We start from the raw sequence: 15,601 nt of genomic DNA on the forward strand, positions 1-15,601 counted from the left end.
ATTAAGTTCTTTTGTACATTTTAGACGTCATTCATGTCATCCGGCTGATATCAGAAACATAGGAAGCTCAGCTAAGTCTGTCCTGGTGTCTGTCCTGCAGGGCCCCACAGAGTAGTGGGGGAAAGAGAACTTCACTAGTGACACTGTCACAATAATCTGTCCTAATCATTCCCAAATGCCAGTGTGAGAATCTTGGCTGGTCTGCCAAAGTTTGTGGGAAAAGAAATAAGAGCATTTTTCATACAGCTAAATTTATTCCATTTAAGGAATTGTCCCTTATTCTGCAAGTGGTTCCTTTCTTTGATGCTAGAATGTTCTTATGACCTGAGGCTGACAGGAGATGGTGATGGTTTTTCTAGATGGTTCTACCTGGCAGATTAAGGATGATCAACCCAGTGTCAGACTTCCAAATCTACAGGAGGAAAATAGAAAGCTAAACGGTGAAATTCGAGAGGTTAGAAGCCACTGCAGATGCTACCATGGGTTTATGTGGACCTGCAAAGCATGTTGGGGGATCCCTGCCCAGGGTTTTAAGGGAAGGCTTCACACAAGAGCAGATGCACTTTCTCCCTCACAGCTGACCTATTTCTTCTTCAATCATCGTCTTTGTGCAAAACTTTTAGACATGGAGAGTGGGGAAGAAAGAAGAGCAAATCAAAGCTCAGTCTGTTTCTTGGACTGGGTTCCCCTGGGCAGCCGCCGACTGATTCCTCTTATAGATTTTACCAGATGGTTTTTCTTTTTCATTTACTTAAGGTATGTTTTAAAAAAGAAAGACAGACAGAAGTCCTACCCAGAAAGGAATACTTCTTTTTTTTTTCTCATGGGAAAGAACACTCAGTTGTATTTGGGGACTGAATGAAGTTCTGCCAATGAGTTCACCCTGGTAAAGCACTGAAATTCTCCCAAACATACTAATTAAGATACTTTTTGTCTTTTCTGTTGGTTTTAGCTTTGAAGATACGATAAAAATGGCATGCTGCGAAATTGAGGAGCCAAGTTTGGAGGAAATGACATGGTCTCTATTTGGCAATTAGCCTTGAACTTGAATGGCCTAGTCTAGAGAGTGTTCCCCAAACTTGTTTGGTGGCCCCAGTGCCTGGGCTGTGCTGGACAGTCGTTTAGTTGGATGGTTCCTCTTGGAGTTGTGCAATGCATGACCCATGTAGCTGGAAGCAGTAGCCTGATATACTCCAGCAAAAATAGAAATGAACATAGACCCTCAAGAAATGTATGCTTGTTTATAAATTATTTATGTGCATATCCACTTAGATTATATATTGATAAAACATGAGTTCTTTTCCTTGTTTTTTTTTTAATTTAAAAAATAAAAATGAAACTATTTTTAACAGAATTTCATCTGTGCCCCAGTGGATGGTTTTGAACACCCTTCAGGTTAGGCCACCCTACTTTGGAGACATCGGCCTAGAAAGAAGTCCCATGGCCTTCTCTCTCATTTGGGCAGGACGATGCATTTGTAAGGCAAGGTTGCTTTGTGGCTACAGAGTACTTATGGGTCTGACCCCTTCCTCTGTCTTCAGCTGCTGGTTCCCATTTCAGAGTACACAGTCATTAATGAAGCCTGCCCTGGAGCCGAGTGGAATATCATGTGTCGGGAGTGCTGTGAATACGATCAGATTGAGTGCGTCTGCCCCGGAAAGAAGGAAGTAGTGGGTTACACCATCCCTTGCTGCAGGAACGAGGAGAATGAGTGTGACTCCTGCCTCATTCACCCAGGTGAGTGTGAAATGGGGGCCTCAGGCTGCCTTCACGTTTTCTGAGGTCGTGAACGGGAAGAGACTGCACACTTACCTCTGGGCAGGCAGGGATCAGAAGCTACGACGCCATGATATTAAAAGCGGCATAATCCTGACTGTTCTAACTTCAGGCAAAGGGAGTAGAAGAATTAGGACCCTGTCACCATTACCCTAATAAGGCTGTGAATTCATCCGCTCACTCATTCATTTAACAAAAGACTCAGCAGCTACTATGGACCCTATCAGATACTGGGAATACAATGATTTAAATAAAAGACACATTCCCTGCATTTCCCAAGCTTGCAGCCTGGCCGGGGAGATGGAGAAGTAAGCAGGCTGCTGCAATACAGTGCGGTGAGCTCTGTGAGAGAGAAGCATGAGGTACCATGGGAGCGTGGATGGCTATGGGGGCGGTGGAGACTTCCTGGAGGAGGCGATATGTGTGCCGAAGATGGAAGCAGCAAACTGAACAGGGTGGAGGGGATCTGGTAGAGAGATCAAGCCATAGAAGAGAGCATGTGCTAAGGCCCTGTGGTGAGAGAAAGCATCGGGTTTTGGGAATTGCAAGTTCCTTGGTCTGGCCGAAGGGGTGTGTGTGTGTGTGTGTGTGTGTGTGTGTGTGTGTGTGTGTGTGTGATGAGAAACGTGGAGAGTGATAGAGAGACAAAGAGAAAATATTAGAACAATCTCAGGGAGAGAATAGGGCCAGACCCTGAAAGGCTTTGCAAGCTGTGCGATGACTTCAGGCCATCTCCTGAAGCTATTTTAGCAACATCAGAGATCTTTGTGTAAAGACATGAGAGCTGATTTTCTCTGTGGCTGCAGTATGGAGAAAGGATTGGAGGAAGGGCAGGACAGAAGGCAGGAGGGGATCACGGGGACCTTAATGAATGAGGAAGCCCTGTGGATGGAGAGAGGTGGAAGGATTTCAGAGATATGCAAGAGAGTGGAATTGACAACAATTTGAGATTGGCTGCATGGGGAAAGGAAGAGCAGAAATCAAGCATGATGCTCTGGCTCAGAGTTGGACTTTGAGGAGTTGGTCCCAGTAATAGGAGAGCATCTGAGGGTGAAGCGGGACCTTCCCAGGCCACAGTGTGCATTCCTTTGCTCTCTGTCCCCACCATCTAGGGGACAGTGATTGTCCTTTTTCACTGAAGTGCCTATCTGTCTGGAGGCCTGTGTGGACACTGAGCCTCAGACTGAAGATGTTTCCAGCATGATTAGCAAGTCATTGAACAATTTCTAGGTACTTTCCTACCTGCTGCCTGGCATATCTGACTTTTTCCAGGGGAGTCTTACCTTTCCCTGTTAGGCCGGATCAAAAGGAGGACACAGAGTTTCCAACACTCTTCCCTTAGGCTGAAGACCGAAAGGATGTCAGAAGTGTATTTGGGGGAATTTCTCTCATTTCTGCCTTTCCCCTTTTTTACAAACACACAGAATGACCCATGTAACTGCCAGGAACTTTCTTTTGTGGGAAGCTATAGAAGTGGAAAGCAAATGGGACTCAAGTAAACAAATGATACTTTTAAACCATCTTCTTTCTTAGAAGAGAGCAAGCAATGCTGAATTTGAAAATTGGAGTGACCTCAGTATATAGCCTTTGTATATTTGATTTAAAAGAAATCCCACTGCCCCAATTCCCTGATGGTGAGTGTGCTTTGTAGGGACATAGTGGAGGAATACCTCCAAATTTTATAGGGTCATTTTGAGAGCTTAACCAGGATCTCCCGACTAGGGGTCCTTGGCAGTTGTATTAAAGTCTTTGAACTATTTTCAATATTTTCAAAAGCCTAGCGGTCCCCGTTGGGGTGAGAGCAGGGCTTTGGTTTTATGATATGATAAGTAAGAGAACTCCAGAGGTGGTGTTTGTGCTTCTTACTGCATTGTACAGAAGGCAGTCCACCACCTGCCTCAACTGCACCCAATAGCTTCCTGTTAGGTCATCCAGGAGGCACCCGCTATCACCCCCTTGAGCGGTGCTGGGAATGATCTTTGGATCTAAGTAGTGAAGAGCTGGTTACCCTGAAAGGGAAGGCTGCCTAAAGGCTTCTTTTCTTTTTCTAATTTTCAAAATAGTGAGCTGATACCCTAACAGTCCCTTTTGGTGATCGAAGAGTGTGTGTGTATGTGTGTGTGTGTGTGTGTGTGTGTGAGATTATGAATTTAGGTACTTTTATTTATGTGGTTTAATCCATTGCAGTCATGATCCATTTTCATGCATGCATTCCCCCCCATCTCAGGACCCTGGAGACCCCTCTGTGTCCTGTCTTCTTCAGACAAGACCACACTAGTGTTTGAAAACTTCCTTGATTTCCTACGTGACGAGATGTTTCAGGCTCTTCTTGTGTATTTTCTGCCCCAGGCCTGGAATCGGCCATTTCTCTAAGGAATTCTGATCTGAGGCCACACTCTGGGCATCTAACGTGTTCCTTGTTACTGGACTGTCATCGTTTTACTAGGGCTATTATTTATTTATTTATTTAAAGTGGATGGGGCTAGGAAATAGGCATTTAAAAAAAAAATGAGTCTATACTCAAGTTCAAATGTAATAATATTCCAGCGTTGTTTAATTAACTTTGTTGATTTTGTATTTGTATGTCTTTTCCATCATGGTGGACAGCCTGTTTCCTAACAATACTAACCTGATCACTTATTGCTCTGTCTTATGGCATAATATAATTGCACAAAATAGCAATAGCGCTAATTTTGTTTGTAATAGCACCATTAATACTAATAAGACCACTGATGATTATGGTTTTTATTGACCTTAGACTATATATATCCCACTCAATATGTATAGTCAAAATTCTATGTTTTAAAGCCAACCGATGTTGTCCTTTTGTCTGTGGTGTTATATCACCTACTTGATATATAGATAGATTTGTTGTTTCCATCTCTTTTCTATATATGACAACATAAGCAAATATACGTTTGTATATACATTTATATATCTTTCCCCTTCTTGCACAAAAGATAGCCTACAATAAACACTGCTAACTATCTTGCTTTTTTTCTCTTAACAATATCTGCTGGAGATCACTCTCTGACAGTATAGAGCCTTTTTTTTTTCATTTATTTTTACAGTTGTATATAACTGCATTGTGTGGATTGCTATAGTATATGAGTATTTGGATTGTTTCCAGCCTTTTGCTCTTACAAATAATACTATAGCGAATTGCCTTAGACATACATCATTTCATATTTTTGCAGTGTTCTTTGGGGTAGGTCCCTGGGAGAGAGATTGCTGAGTCCAAGAGAGGTACATATGTCACCTTGCCAACTTTGCCTTGTCTCCCTCGCACTTAGCATTCGCAGCAGCTGGGTATGAGGGCGCCGTTTCTCCAAAGCGTTGCAACACAAATCATTGTGGATTTTTGCCAACCTCAAGGGTGAGAAATGGGATCTCGGCATGGTTTTAGAATTTCTGTTATTTCGCTCATCATGGTAGACAACCAAGCATCTCTGCCGGTGGTGGTGGTTGCAGGCAGACCAACATCTGGGGCACCGTGGTGGGGATGTCAGTAGTGACGTCAGTGGTCTCCAGCAGACCTGGGGCCCTCTGTGGACCCAGTTTCCTGTGTATTTTCATGTAGTTCTAGGCTACGTAGCTCTGAACTCGGTCCTCTGGCTTTTGTGGCAATGCTGTGAGCTCCTGAGTGTATTTTCGTGATAGCCTTGTTCACCTTCATCACCTGGCTGGTTTTTGTGGCTTGGGACCTAAAGTCTTTGAAGTTACCGGGCTGAGAGAGAAGGTTGGCAGGGTCACTGGGTGCACGTTCTGAGTCCTTTTGCCTCCTCAGTGGCACAGTGGATAGGGAACCAAAGAGGGGAAAGTGGCACGGGGGTGAAGATGGCCTTTAGAAAGCATAGTGACTCCGCTGGGACCCAGTTGTGGGCCACATATGACTTACTGGAATCTGATGAATCATGTTAGCATCTCTTCTCTGGTGGGAAGAAGCACTGGGACAGGGAAGCCACGTCAGGGTGGTGTGCAAGGAGAGGACTATGAGTCTCTGTCCTCCAGAAACCACACAGTCATATGCTGCATGTATACACTATGGGCCAAGGAAAACGTAATTTCAGCCAAAATCAAAGAAGTGTGCTATCAGCTCAAGGAAATGCCAGTTATTTCAAAAGGTTGAGAAGCCCGGATTAGCAGTTCATCCATCCATCCATATGTCCATTTATTCATTCACTCAAATAGTGTTTATTGAGCACTCGCTATGTTGCAGATATTATATTAAGTGCTGGGGATATATTGTTGAACAAGATGCAGTTCCTGACTTCATTCTGTTATAGGAAAACAGATAATAGGCAGTTAAGATTGAGCATGACATATGCAATAGTAGGGATAAGCCAAGTGGAGGTATGAGAACACAGAATAAGAATCATAGTTCATATTTGGGGTGTATGTACTATGTGCCAGGCCCTTTATATATGTTAATTTAATTTTTAAAACAACCTTAAGAGGCAGGTACAATTTTTAACCGTTTTTTTTACAGATGATGACATTGGGGCACAGAGACCTTAAGCAGTTTGCTTAAGGAAACACAGCTGGACAATGGCAGAGCCAGAACGTAGCTTTCCATTTTGATAAGTGGGATTGGATTATCTCTTTCATCAGTGCCTCCCCCCCACCCAAGAGACCATGTTATAAAAATGACCATTACCTGGGAACCACTCAACCCTCTCTGGTGTGGCCTGCTAGTGGGGGTAGCCCGGCACTTTCCAGGGTAAGCCCGTTATTAGGCATTAGGGTTGTTTCCAATGGCATACTTTGGTTATAGAAGTATAGGACATAGAAGAATATTTGATGGAACAGGAAGATACTCTCTATTAGGACCTGAAAAAGTAAGTGACAAAAACAGAATGTACAGTATATAGGATAAGTCTAATTTTTAAAAAATTGTTTTTCTGTATACACAGAGAGAGTGTGTTACCAGTGGTTGTTCCCAGGTGATGGACCTCTAGGTATTTTTAATTTCATGCTCTTTGCTTGTCTGAATTTTCTCAATATTCCATGATAAGCATGTGGAACATCAGCCGCTGACTTGGAAGATGGTTCAGACCATCCTCCTAGACTCCTCGCTGCGAATTCTGGTGACTCTGGCATTTTCCTAGGAATGAGCATTTTTTCCCAAGGGCTCTGGCACCTTTCTAGGGGCAGAGGCCCTCGGTGGAGGTGAGGCCCTGAGAAGGTCCAGTTGCTCTCACATGCCGCCCATCAGACCCTGCAAGTGCATAATCTAACATCCTTGTGCTGGGACATGTTTCAGGTTGTACCATCTTTGAAAACTGCAAGACCTGCCGAAATGGCTCGTGGGGGGGCACGCTGGATGACTTCTACGTGAAGGGGGTCTACTGCGCAGAGTGCCGCGCGGGCTGGTACGGAGGAGACTGCATGCGTAAGTAGACCCCAAGGCAGCTCCCCCCTCTGGTGCATGCTGCTTTCAAGGCTCAGCTTGCAACAGACTGAGGTTTAGCTGGTTGGAATCTGAGTTCTGGAAAGCTTTGGCCAGAGGGCTTTCTAGGTAAGACTATAAAAAACAAAGACGTGTTTCCATCTGCTGGGTGTGGATTGTGGACATCTGTTTGGAATTGGCGACAGGAGGTTTATGTCTGCTCTTAAATCTTTTCCTTTCTCCTAATTGCAGCCAAGACATTCTGCACACAGCATGCCTCGTGTCCATTTCAGAAGCAGTTGTGTATTAGCAGTGGTCAGCAAGCAATGAATAAGGCTTTAAATATGCTAAGTCCTGGAGTGTGTTTTCAATCTGAATTTCTATTGGTAAATTTCTGGACTCCTGAGTTCAATTCCTGGAACCCACATCAAATTGTCAGCATGCCACTTATCCCAGAAAAGGGATTCTTTCTGGGTTCGACTTCTTCTCTAAGAATTACTTAATCTTTATTAGGGTTCCCCTCTGAGTTTCAGTAGTCCTCTGAATATAGAGTGGAAATCTAACCTCTCAGTTTCAAACTCCCCTCCGCAGTGCCCCAACGGTGAGTATCCCTCTGAGAGTCTGGATCTGGAGCAATGTACAAACTGTTATTTTGTTAAGCCTATGTTACATGCTCCCTGTTTGAATCAGAAGCAACCAGGATGAGCTGACAGTCTGAGCAAATTCCCTCTTATGAATGATATTTCCAGTTTGCAGAGATGGAAGATGGAGTACTATTGGTATTCTTTGCCTGATCCAACCTGTAGCAAAATGCCATGAGTTTCGAGAGTTTCAGGCAAAGGATGAGCTGTGTGGTCTGCAGCCAAGGACCTGAGCTCTACCTGGAGGAGAAGGGGTGTATTGGTATTTTCAGATGAACCTGGGAGTTAAATTATCCAGAATACAGATAATTTTTTAAAGTGTTGGTCTTGGTTGCAGCTCTAAAACTTCAAAGTCATTTTCGGCGGGTTCTAGAAAACTTAATTTAGTAGTTGGTAGATGATCTTCTAGGTAGGTTAGCTGTGGGATTTAACCCTGGTCTTCCTTTGGCAGCTGTTCCGGGAGATGGTATAGCATAAGGATCAAGAGTCCAAGCTCTGGAATGCTGCACACCTGGGTTTTTTTGGGTTTTTTTTAAAGATTTTTTTATTTATTTGACAGAGAGAGAGAGACACACACAGCGAGAGAGGGAACACAAGCAGGGGGAGCGGCAGGCAGAGGGAGAAGCAGACTCCCTGCAGAGCAGGGAGCCCGATATGGGACTCGATCCCAGGACTCCAGGATCATGACCTGAGCCGAAGGCAGACGCTTAACGACTGAGCCACCCAGGTGCCCCGACACACCTGGGTTTTATACTTTTGCCAGTCACTAGCATTGTGCGCTTGGCCAAGTCATTTAACCTTGCTCAGCTTCATTTCCTTTTCTTTACAGTGGGAATAATGCTACCTCGTAGGGTTGTTTCAAGAATTCGGTGAGATAATGCCTGTGAAGCACTTAATGCTTTGTCTGGCATGTAGTAAAAGCTCAACTAATGCAATAAATATGTCATTATTATTCTATATGCTCCTTAATTGCCAAGCTGGTGGGTGGTCCAGAAATAAAACTACTTTCAGTGAAAGTTTAAGAAAGACATAACTAGAGATATAATGCACAGTTTTAGATTTCACATTGACCTTCGTGGTATAGGAGATAACTTTGGGGTTTTTTCCCCTTTGGATGTGGGAGGTGGCTCTTTTTCGGTCTGAGTGAACGGGGTTGTGGTAGGGGGTGGAGCCATCTGCTGGCATCGGCTCACCCATGACCTTGGAAGCAGGGAAAGTCGGTAAAGCGTTTAGGTGTTATTCTAAGTGCACTGAGAAGCCATGGAAAGGCTGGGAACTAGGGTATGGCTGAGTGCTCCAGACTAGAGACCGGAGAACAGCTAATCCTGGAGAGGCAGGGACAGGAAAAGTTGCAGAAGGGGCTGATGGTGGAGCTGTGCCTTTGCTCATCTGTGGGTAAAACAGGAAGATGCCGAAGTGTCTGTGATTTGAGACGGCTTGTTCTTAACCACGGTAGCATCCTACCTCCGCTGGTGGGGCCCCCAGTGGGAAGCGAAATCTCTGCTGAGAGCAAGAGTGGACGTATGGCTGCCACTTGAGAATACCAGAGGTTTGGGACGGCCACGGGAGGACCAAGGAGAGGCACCAGCTCATGATAAATTAAAGCTTGTCCAAGCAAGACTGAGGATCCAGTGGAGGCTGGATTTCCTGTAGAGGTGATGCCGCTTGGCCAGTGGGGCAGTGCTCTCTAGCAGCATGGGAGCAGAGGTGAATAAAACCAGTCATTTGGTGGATCCCAGAGTTGGCTGAGACATGGTTGTCCCGATTGGAGAGGACATGAAACCAGAAAGAGCATGGAGAAGGGAGAGGACTAGCGGTGTCAGTGGGATGGAAAAGTAGGCGGAGTGGTAATAAAGTAGTTGAACATGGAGGCAGGAGGAGTGTTATGGTCATAGGACAGAATTTCCAAGTGAAAGCTTTTGGGAGTAGGGGTGATAATGTGCTCATCTATACCAGTCGTTTTTCTTCTGTGTAACAAACCCATCTCAAAAGGACAACTTTATTTTCCTTTATCATGGGTCTGTGGGTTGGTTGGGGTTCAGCTGATTTCAGCTGGGTTAGCCTGTGTTGCACTCCAGCTTCAGGGCTTAGCCCAAAGAAGAGCAACTCCTTGGGACATATTCTTCTCAGGGGGGGTTGCAAAAACACTAGGGGCAAGCCAAACACACAGGCACATTTAAGGCCTCTGCTCACATCATATCGACGAACTGGCCGAGCCCCAGATCAGTCAAGTAGGGAAGTATACCCCATCCCAAGGAGGAGGGGGACAGGGCATTGAAAGGGAAGAATATTCGCCTGTAGGAGAGTGCTAAAGCAAGTAGTAACAAGACAGAGGATAGCAGTCGCCCAGGGAAATCTTGTACATGTGCCTTTCCCAGTAACACCCATTGGTTGAGTCTTGGGTTTGGCCTCCGGGTAAAAGTTGGCTGTATATGGAGTCTGACTGGTTGGATAGAGATGGTGTCCATATCTAGAATCAAGGTTTTCTTGAGGATAGCAGAACTGGCTCAAGGCAACTGGTCATTGTCCCTAGGAAAGAGAGCAGAGAGCATTATTCCTTTTTCTACCCATCCATTCAAAACATATTTCTTGAATGATGCTCCTAGGTGCTGGACGTACAATGATGGGCAAGACAGACGTGGTCCCTGCAATTCTGGAGCTTGCAATTTAGAGAGGAGAGACCAAAAAAAAAAAAAAAAAATTGGAATGTGGTCAGTGCTATGAAACAAACAGAATAATTGTCAGATTCCTCTCTCATTCTGTGTTGGTTCGGTTACGCTTGTTCAGTTTCACTATGCTTGTTCTGAAAGCCTCTTTGCACACACTGTGTGTTATTTGATCCCAGCCATAAGCATTTATGGGGCATTTCTTATGGGTTGGTCATCAGGGAGAACAATGAGCCCTCACCGAGTTTACAGTCCATCTGTGGAAACAGGGCTGGACCATACGAAGACATCAATCAGTATGATGGGATTAGGTTCTGATCACCTGCACCTCATATTGGCATTGAATAAATGTGAGGGGAAATCAAAGGAGGAAGTAATTCATTTCCCCGTTTGTTGAATGCCTGCCTGAGGCTGCACCCTGTGCCGCCTGCCTCTGTTAATAGGATGCTGAACACTTGGCGGCCTGTTCCCGGCTGAGGCAGTGCAAGCTTTTAGCCGGTAGATGGCACTCAAGTGATCCTTTCTGGCTATTTAATCCTGAAGGACGGCTTCCTGCTGAGTAGCATCTGTCGAGCCCTGGCATTTTTTCTTGGGTGCCATATAGAACCTGGGAAGCAGAAGCGACAGGCAAATGCCAGAGAGGATCAGACTATTTTATATTTAATTATAGAGCTTTCAGTACTGAGCAAATATTAGAGCCCCTGTATTTGCTCACTGTCCTTGACAAATCTTTGTGATAATTAGCATTAGCCTAACTTACGACAGTCTTAGAACCCCTTGTGTGATTGATTCATTTTTAACCATTGGCAGGTTGTATTACCCAAGATAAGAGGAGAAGGGCCGGAGGTCACTGAGCCCAGGAGAGGACTTTATTCACGTCCTCTTGCCCAAGGAAGATTGGTTTAGTAAGTTCAGAATATCCAGGCTTCGGAAAGGAGCTGATTCTTTCTTCCTTCCCCCAACTTTTTATTTTGAAAAATGTTATATTTACAAAGATTTGAAAGAACAGTACATTCATAGGCACTTCACCTGGATCCACCAATAATCATTTTCTCACATCTGACTTTCTCTCTCTTTTATGGCACTATGAACTCATGAATTTAAATTTTTTTTCTACATTTTGTAATGTTATCATCATTTTTCTTTTTGATGCTCAAATGGTCCCAGAATTACCCTTCAAGCCAGCTCTACAGCATCATTCTTTAGGCAATTGCTTGCTTTCCCTCTGCTCCCCTCCCCCTGAAATGTTTCAAGTTCACCTTGATTGTGTCCAGGTCCTAGAACCAGCCATTTCTCTATGAATCCTGGTTCCTTTTGTGCGGAATAGTATTTAGGAACTGGGATCTGGATGCTGGCTATGAGAGGCACTGATATTTAAAGTCAAAATCAAGGCTTCTTCCCAAAGCTTCATAAATGGAAAGTTGATGTCTTAAGTGGAACCAGTCCACTGAGCTTCAGAGTGGAGCTTATTCAACGTGGCCCTCAGGCTGTGTTTTAGCCACCAAAATGAGATGAGCAATGAGAGGGCCTAAGAGATACCCAGGATGCCACACTTCCAGCTCACATTTCAGTGACCCAGACTTAGAGACTATGGAGAATTTAGGGGTTGGAAGGTTAGCAAGTCAACCCAGATGAGAGAGGATTTATGGGGAGAAATTATAGACCTTTAATATATTTTATCTTCTTAGCCATATTTTGGATAGAGCAGAGGGGCTGGCCATGAGCCATACCTAAAAATGTGGGACTAGAATATCAGAGAGGATTGTGTAGGCTGGTCCTTGAGCCATAATGGGGAATGATCAAGAGCAAATTTTAAAGAGAGAGAGATAAGAGCGAAAGGCCCACAAAGCTGTGTGTTACTGATGTATGGAGCTGTCTTCCTAGGGAACCATAGAATCATCTGGGAGGAGTCACTGAAAACTGGCTCATCTTGTCCTGGACTTATGTGTCCTGACACTTCCAGGAAAGGAACGAGGCCCATGTGGATCCAAATTGGGGACTGTATTATATGGTGGTTAACTGCTGGGTTTGGAACCAGTAGGATCTGGATTTGAATCTCTTATTCCCTCTGTGACTTTGGGCAAAGTTACTCAATCTTTATAAATCTCAGTTTCCTCATTTACAGAATGGGATAATAATGGTGGTCCTCTGAGGATCTTTGTGAGGGTTAAATGAAGCACGGTCTGTAAATCCCTTAATATGGAGCCTGGTTCATAGTAAATGCTCAATAAATGGTGGCCACTATTCTTATTACTACTAACTCAGAGCCATGAAGTGAGCTCTTCCTTTTCTTTTTCTTGTTTGAGAAGAAAATCAATGTAGGGCCAGAGAGGAAAAATAATAAAGTAGAATTCCCTAGGGACAAGATAGTATATACTGGACATGGGGAGGTAATCTTCCCAGAACAAGGATTGTATGGTAAATAACATTTTACATTTCATATAAAATTATATGAAAATTATATACATTATATATATACGTATTATATGTATTTATATATATATAAAATAGTTTATATAGCTGAAGCTCTGACTGCAGGGAATTCATGTCTGAGCCTTTGCAGAGGATTTAATGTTGTCAAAGAACTCCTTAATCATTGCTCAGTTCCTGGCTAAGGTGTAGGAGAACATGAAAAAGACCTTCCTAGCTGCTCAAACAGCAAGAAATCACTTGACAAACCAAGGAAAATTCAGTTTTCTTTAAACCATCAAGTATCTGTGAACACAAAATCTAAAAAAATCTAAACTCCAGAGGAGTAAGTTCTTCCTGTGTAGTGATCCAGGAGGCTTCACACCAGGGGCCAGCTATGAGGCTGGGGGCAGGGCAGTGAAGGGCGGGATCAACCAGAGAAGGAGGCAGGCCTAGCCAGGCTTGTGATCATCTGTGGGTGGCTGGCTGAACTTACATCTGAAGGAGACCCCAGAGTAAAGACATTCCTTTCTACCAAGCATTCCCTTCAATAAGTTTGTGCTGAGCAAGCAGAGACTAGGGCAAGGCTGGAAAGCAGAAGATCTTGGGATGTTGTCATTTTGCAGCTTCAAAAACTTGGTGATTTCAAAGCCTCTAAAACTCACCGTTTCCCAGTCGTACAATTATGGAGGCATAGGAAGTTGGGTGGGGATTTCAGAGATTGTTGAAAATCAAAGATGGATTTTGTTAGGTTTCTGATACTTGAATTTCAAGACCCCTCTAGAGGAATCAGCTTCGGTCTTGCTTCATCCTAGGTTAATTTCTGATTGGATCTAAATGATCAGTCCTCATCCTCCCCGCCTAATGGAGGAAAGGATATTACCAATCAAAAGAGAAAAATATATTTTCTGTTGTGAAGAAGCAAGAGAATATAATCTCCAGTCAAGAGAAAAAATCAATCAGAAGAGATAACCATGCATGATCAAATATTGGAATTTTCAGACGAGGAATTTTTTAAAAAACTTTAAAATAGGGCTCAGTTGGTACGGCATGTAACCCTTGATCTTAGGGTCATGAGTTTGAGCCCCATGTTGGGTGTAGAGCTTACTTAAAAAAATAAAATAACTAAAATAAATATACTAAAGGTTCTATAGGAAAAGGTATAATGGAAGAAGAGATGAGAAATTTCAGGATAGATTTGGAAAGTATTAAAAAGAACCAAATGGAAATTCCAGAACTGAAAACTATACTATCTGAGATCTTAAGATATTCATTGGAGGGGATTCACAGCCTATTGGTCACAATGGAAGAAAGGATTAGGGAACTTAAACACAGATTTAATAGAAATCAACCAAACTGAAGCTCAGGGAAAAAGGACTGAAATCCTTTTTTATGAAGAAATCAGAATGCTCTGTGCTACCCAAGCCCCTTTTGAGTTGCATTGGCTCCATTATCTCTCTGCTGTTTTTGCGAAGATTCTGATGACTTTGGGGAGGACAGATTTTCTGCAGCAAAGTGGTAGATGCTGTTTCTTGCTGGCCAGTTATTTCACCTGAGTGGACAGACCACTTGAGACAAAGAGGAGGGGCTTTAAAAATGGTTTGACTGAGCAGGGAGATGTTTGATTTTATCTGGCATAGTCATTCAGTTAACAATTAACTGAACACCTGCTCCATGCCTGTAAAGGGATGAATAAGACAGACAAGGTCTCTGCTCTCACATCATGGGGGAGGCAAACAATTAAAAAAACAATCACTGTCAAGTATCAAATTAATTGGGATTATAGGCCATATCATAGGGTGAGCCATGGAATTATTCCTGGACATGTGACTGTTCCAGGTTAAGACCTGAGCCCCTGATAAAAGCCATCTCTTAGCACTTATTATGAACCAGGCATTGTTCTAAGTGCCTTCACATACTGTCCTAGGAGCCGTGGAGCAGCAGGTCAGAACATGGGATGTCTGCCATGAGTCTTGTACCAAAATAGTGTCTCAGATCCAGACAAGACTCAAGAGAAATAACACCATTAGTTACCATTTATTGAGCATTTTATGTATCTGGTACTGTGCTAATTGCTTTACATAAATATCTCATTTAATCCTTACAAGAAAAAAGAAAACAGCAACATGGTGGAAGGTACTAGTATTATTCTCATTTCCAGTGAGGAAGCCTGGGTCTAGAGAATCTGGAGAACTTGTCTGGGGTCACACAGCTAGTAAAAGGCTGAATGGCAGTGTGGACCCAGCCTGGCTTCACGAACTGCCCCTTAATCATTATGAGTCTTGCTTCCAAGTCATCTCTGAAGGAGGGAAGGAAATGCAAATGTCTCTGTGTCTGAATGCTTGCTTTCTTTAGTCCTTCCCCCTCAACACCCCTAAGAGGAAAGTTTAAAAAAAAAACAAAACCCAACCACGTCTCTAAAGTGTGTTGTGTCTGTCTCTTGCTCTTCCCTCCCCATCCCCCATGCTGGAGATAGCGAGACTTTTGTCTGAATGCTGGGGTGTTCATTTTTGTTGGTAACCTTCCAGCTCTCTTGCCAGTTTAGAAATTAATGGAGATTTCCCTTCGGCTCTGCAGAAGCAGGGTCTGTCTAGCTGCCTCTCCTATGTTGGCTTGTAGCAACAGAGAAGGGTCGGGGGGTGGTAGGGCTGGAGATGAGTCCAGGATTTGAGAGCCCAGGGGAGAGTCTGGCTTCCCTGGCAAAACCCCCTACACACATA

At 43.8% G+C, this 15,601-nt stretch overlaps 1 protein-coding gene across 8 annotated transcripts in view; it reads left to right on the plus strand.

Annotated features, from left to right (window-relative positions):
- PAMR1 (peptidase domain containing associated with muscle regeneration 1) overlaps nucleotides 1-15,601 on the plus strand; it is a 154,441-nt gene that overhangs the window by 99,258 nt on the left and 39,582 nt on the right. For 4 of the 8 annotated variants that reach the window (XM_045893902.3, XM_045893901.3, XM_064576647.1 and 1 more), the window contains 2 exons: nucleotides 1,561-1,737; nucleotides 7,040-7,168. In XM_045893902.3, coding sequence (XP_045749858.1) covers nucleotides 1,608-1,737; nucleotides 7,040-7,168 — 259 coding nt within the window. In that variant the 5' untranslated portion in view covers nucleotides 1,561-1,607. Of the gene's footprint in view, nucleotides 1-258; nucleotides 1,478-1,541; nucleotides 1,738-7,039; nucleotides 7,169-15,601 lie in introns of those variants that run through there. The other 4 variants (XM_064576643.1, XM_064576644.1, XM_064576645.1 and 1 more) reach the window with 2 other exon arrangements.

This window comes from Mirounga angustirostris, unplaced genomic scaffold, assembly GCF_029215605.1.
Source record: "Mirounga angustirostris isolate CCGP_5_RB_7025 unplaced genomic scaffold, mMirAng1.0.hap1 SCAF_13, whole genome shotgun sequence".
In the NCBI taxonomy this organism is placed as follows: domain Eukaryota; kingdom Metazoa; phylum Chordata; class Mammalia; order Carnivora; family Phocidae; genus Mirounga; species Mirounga angustirostris.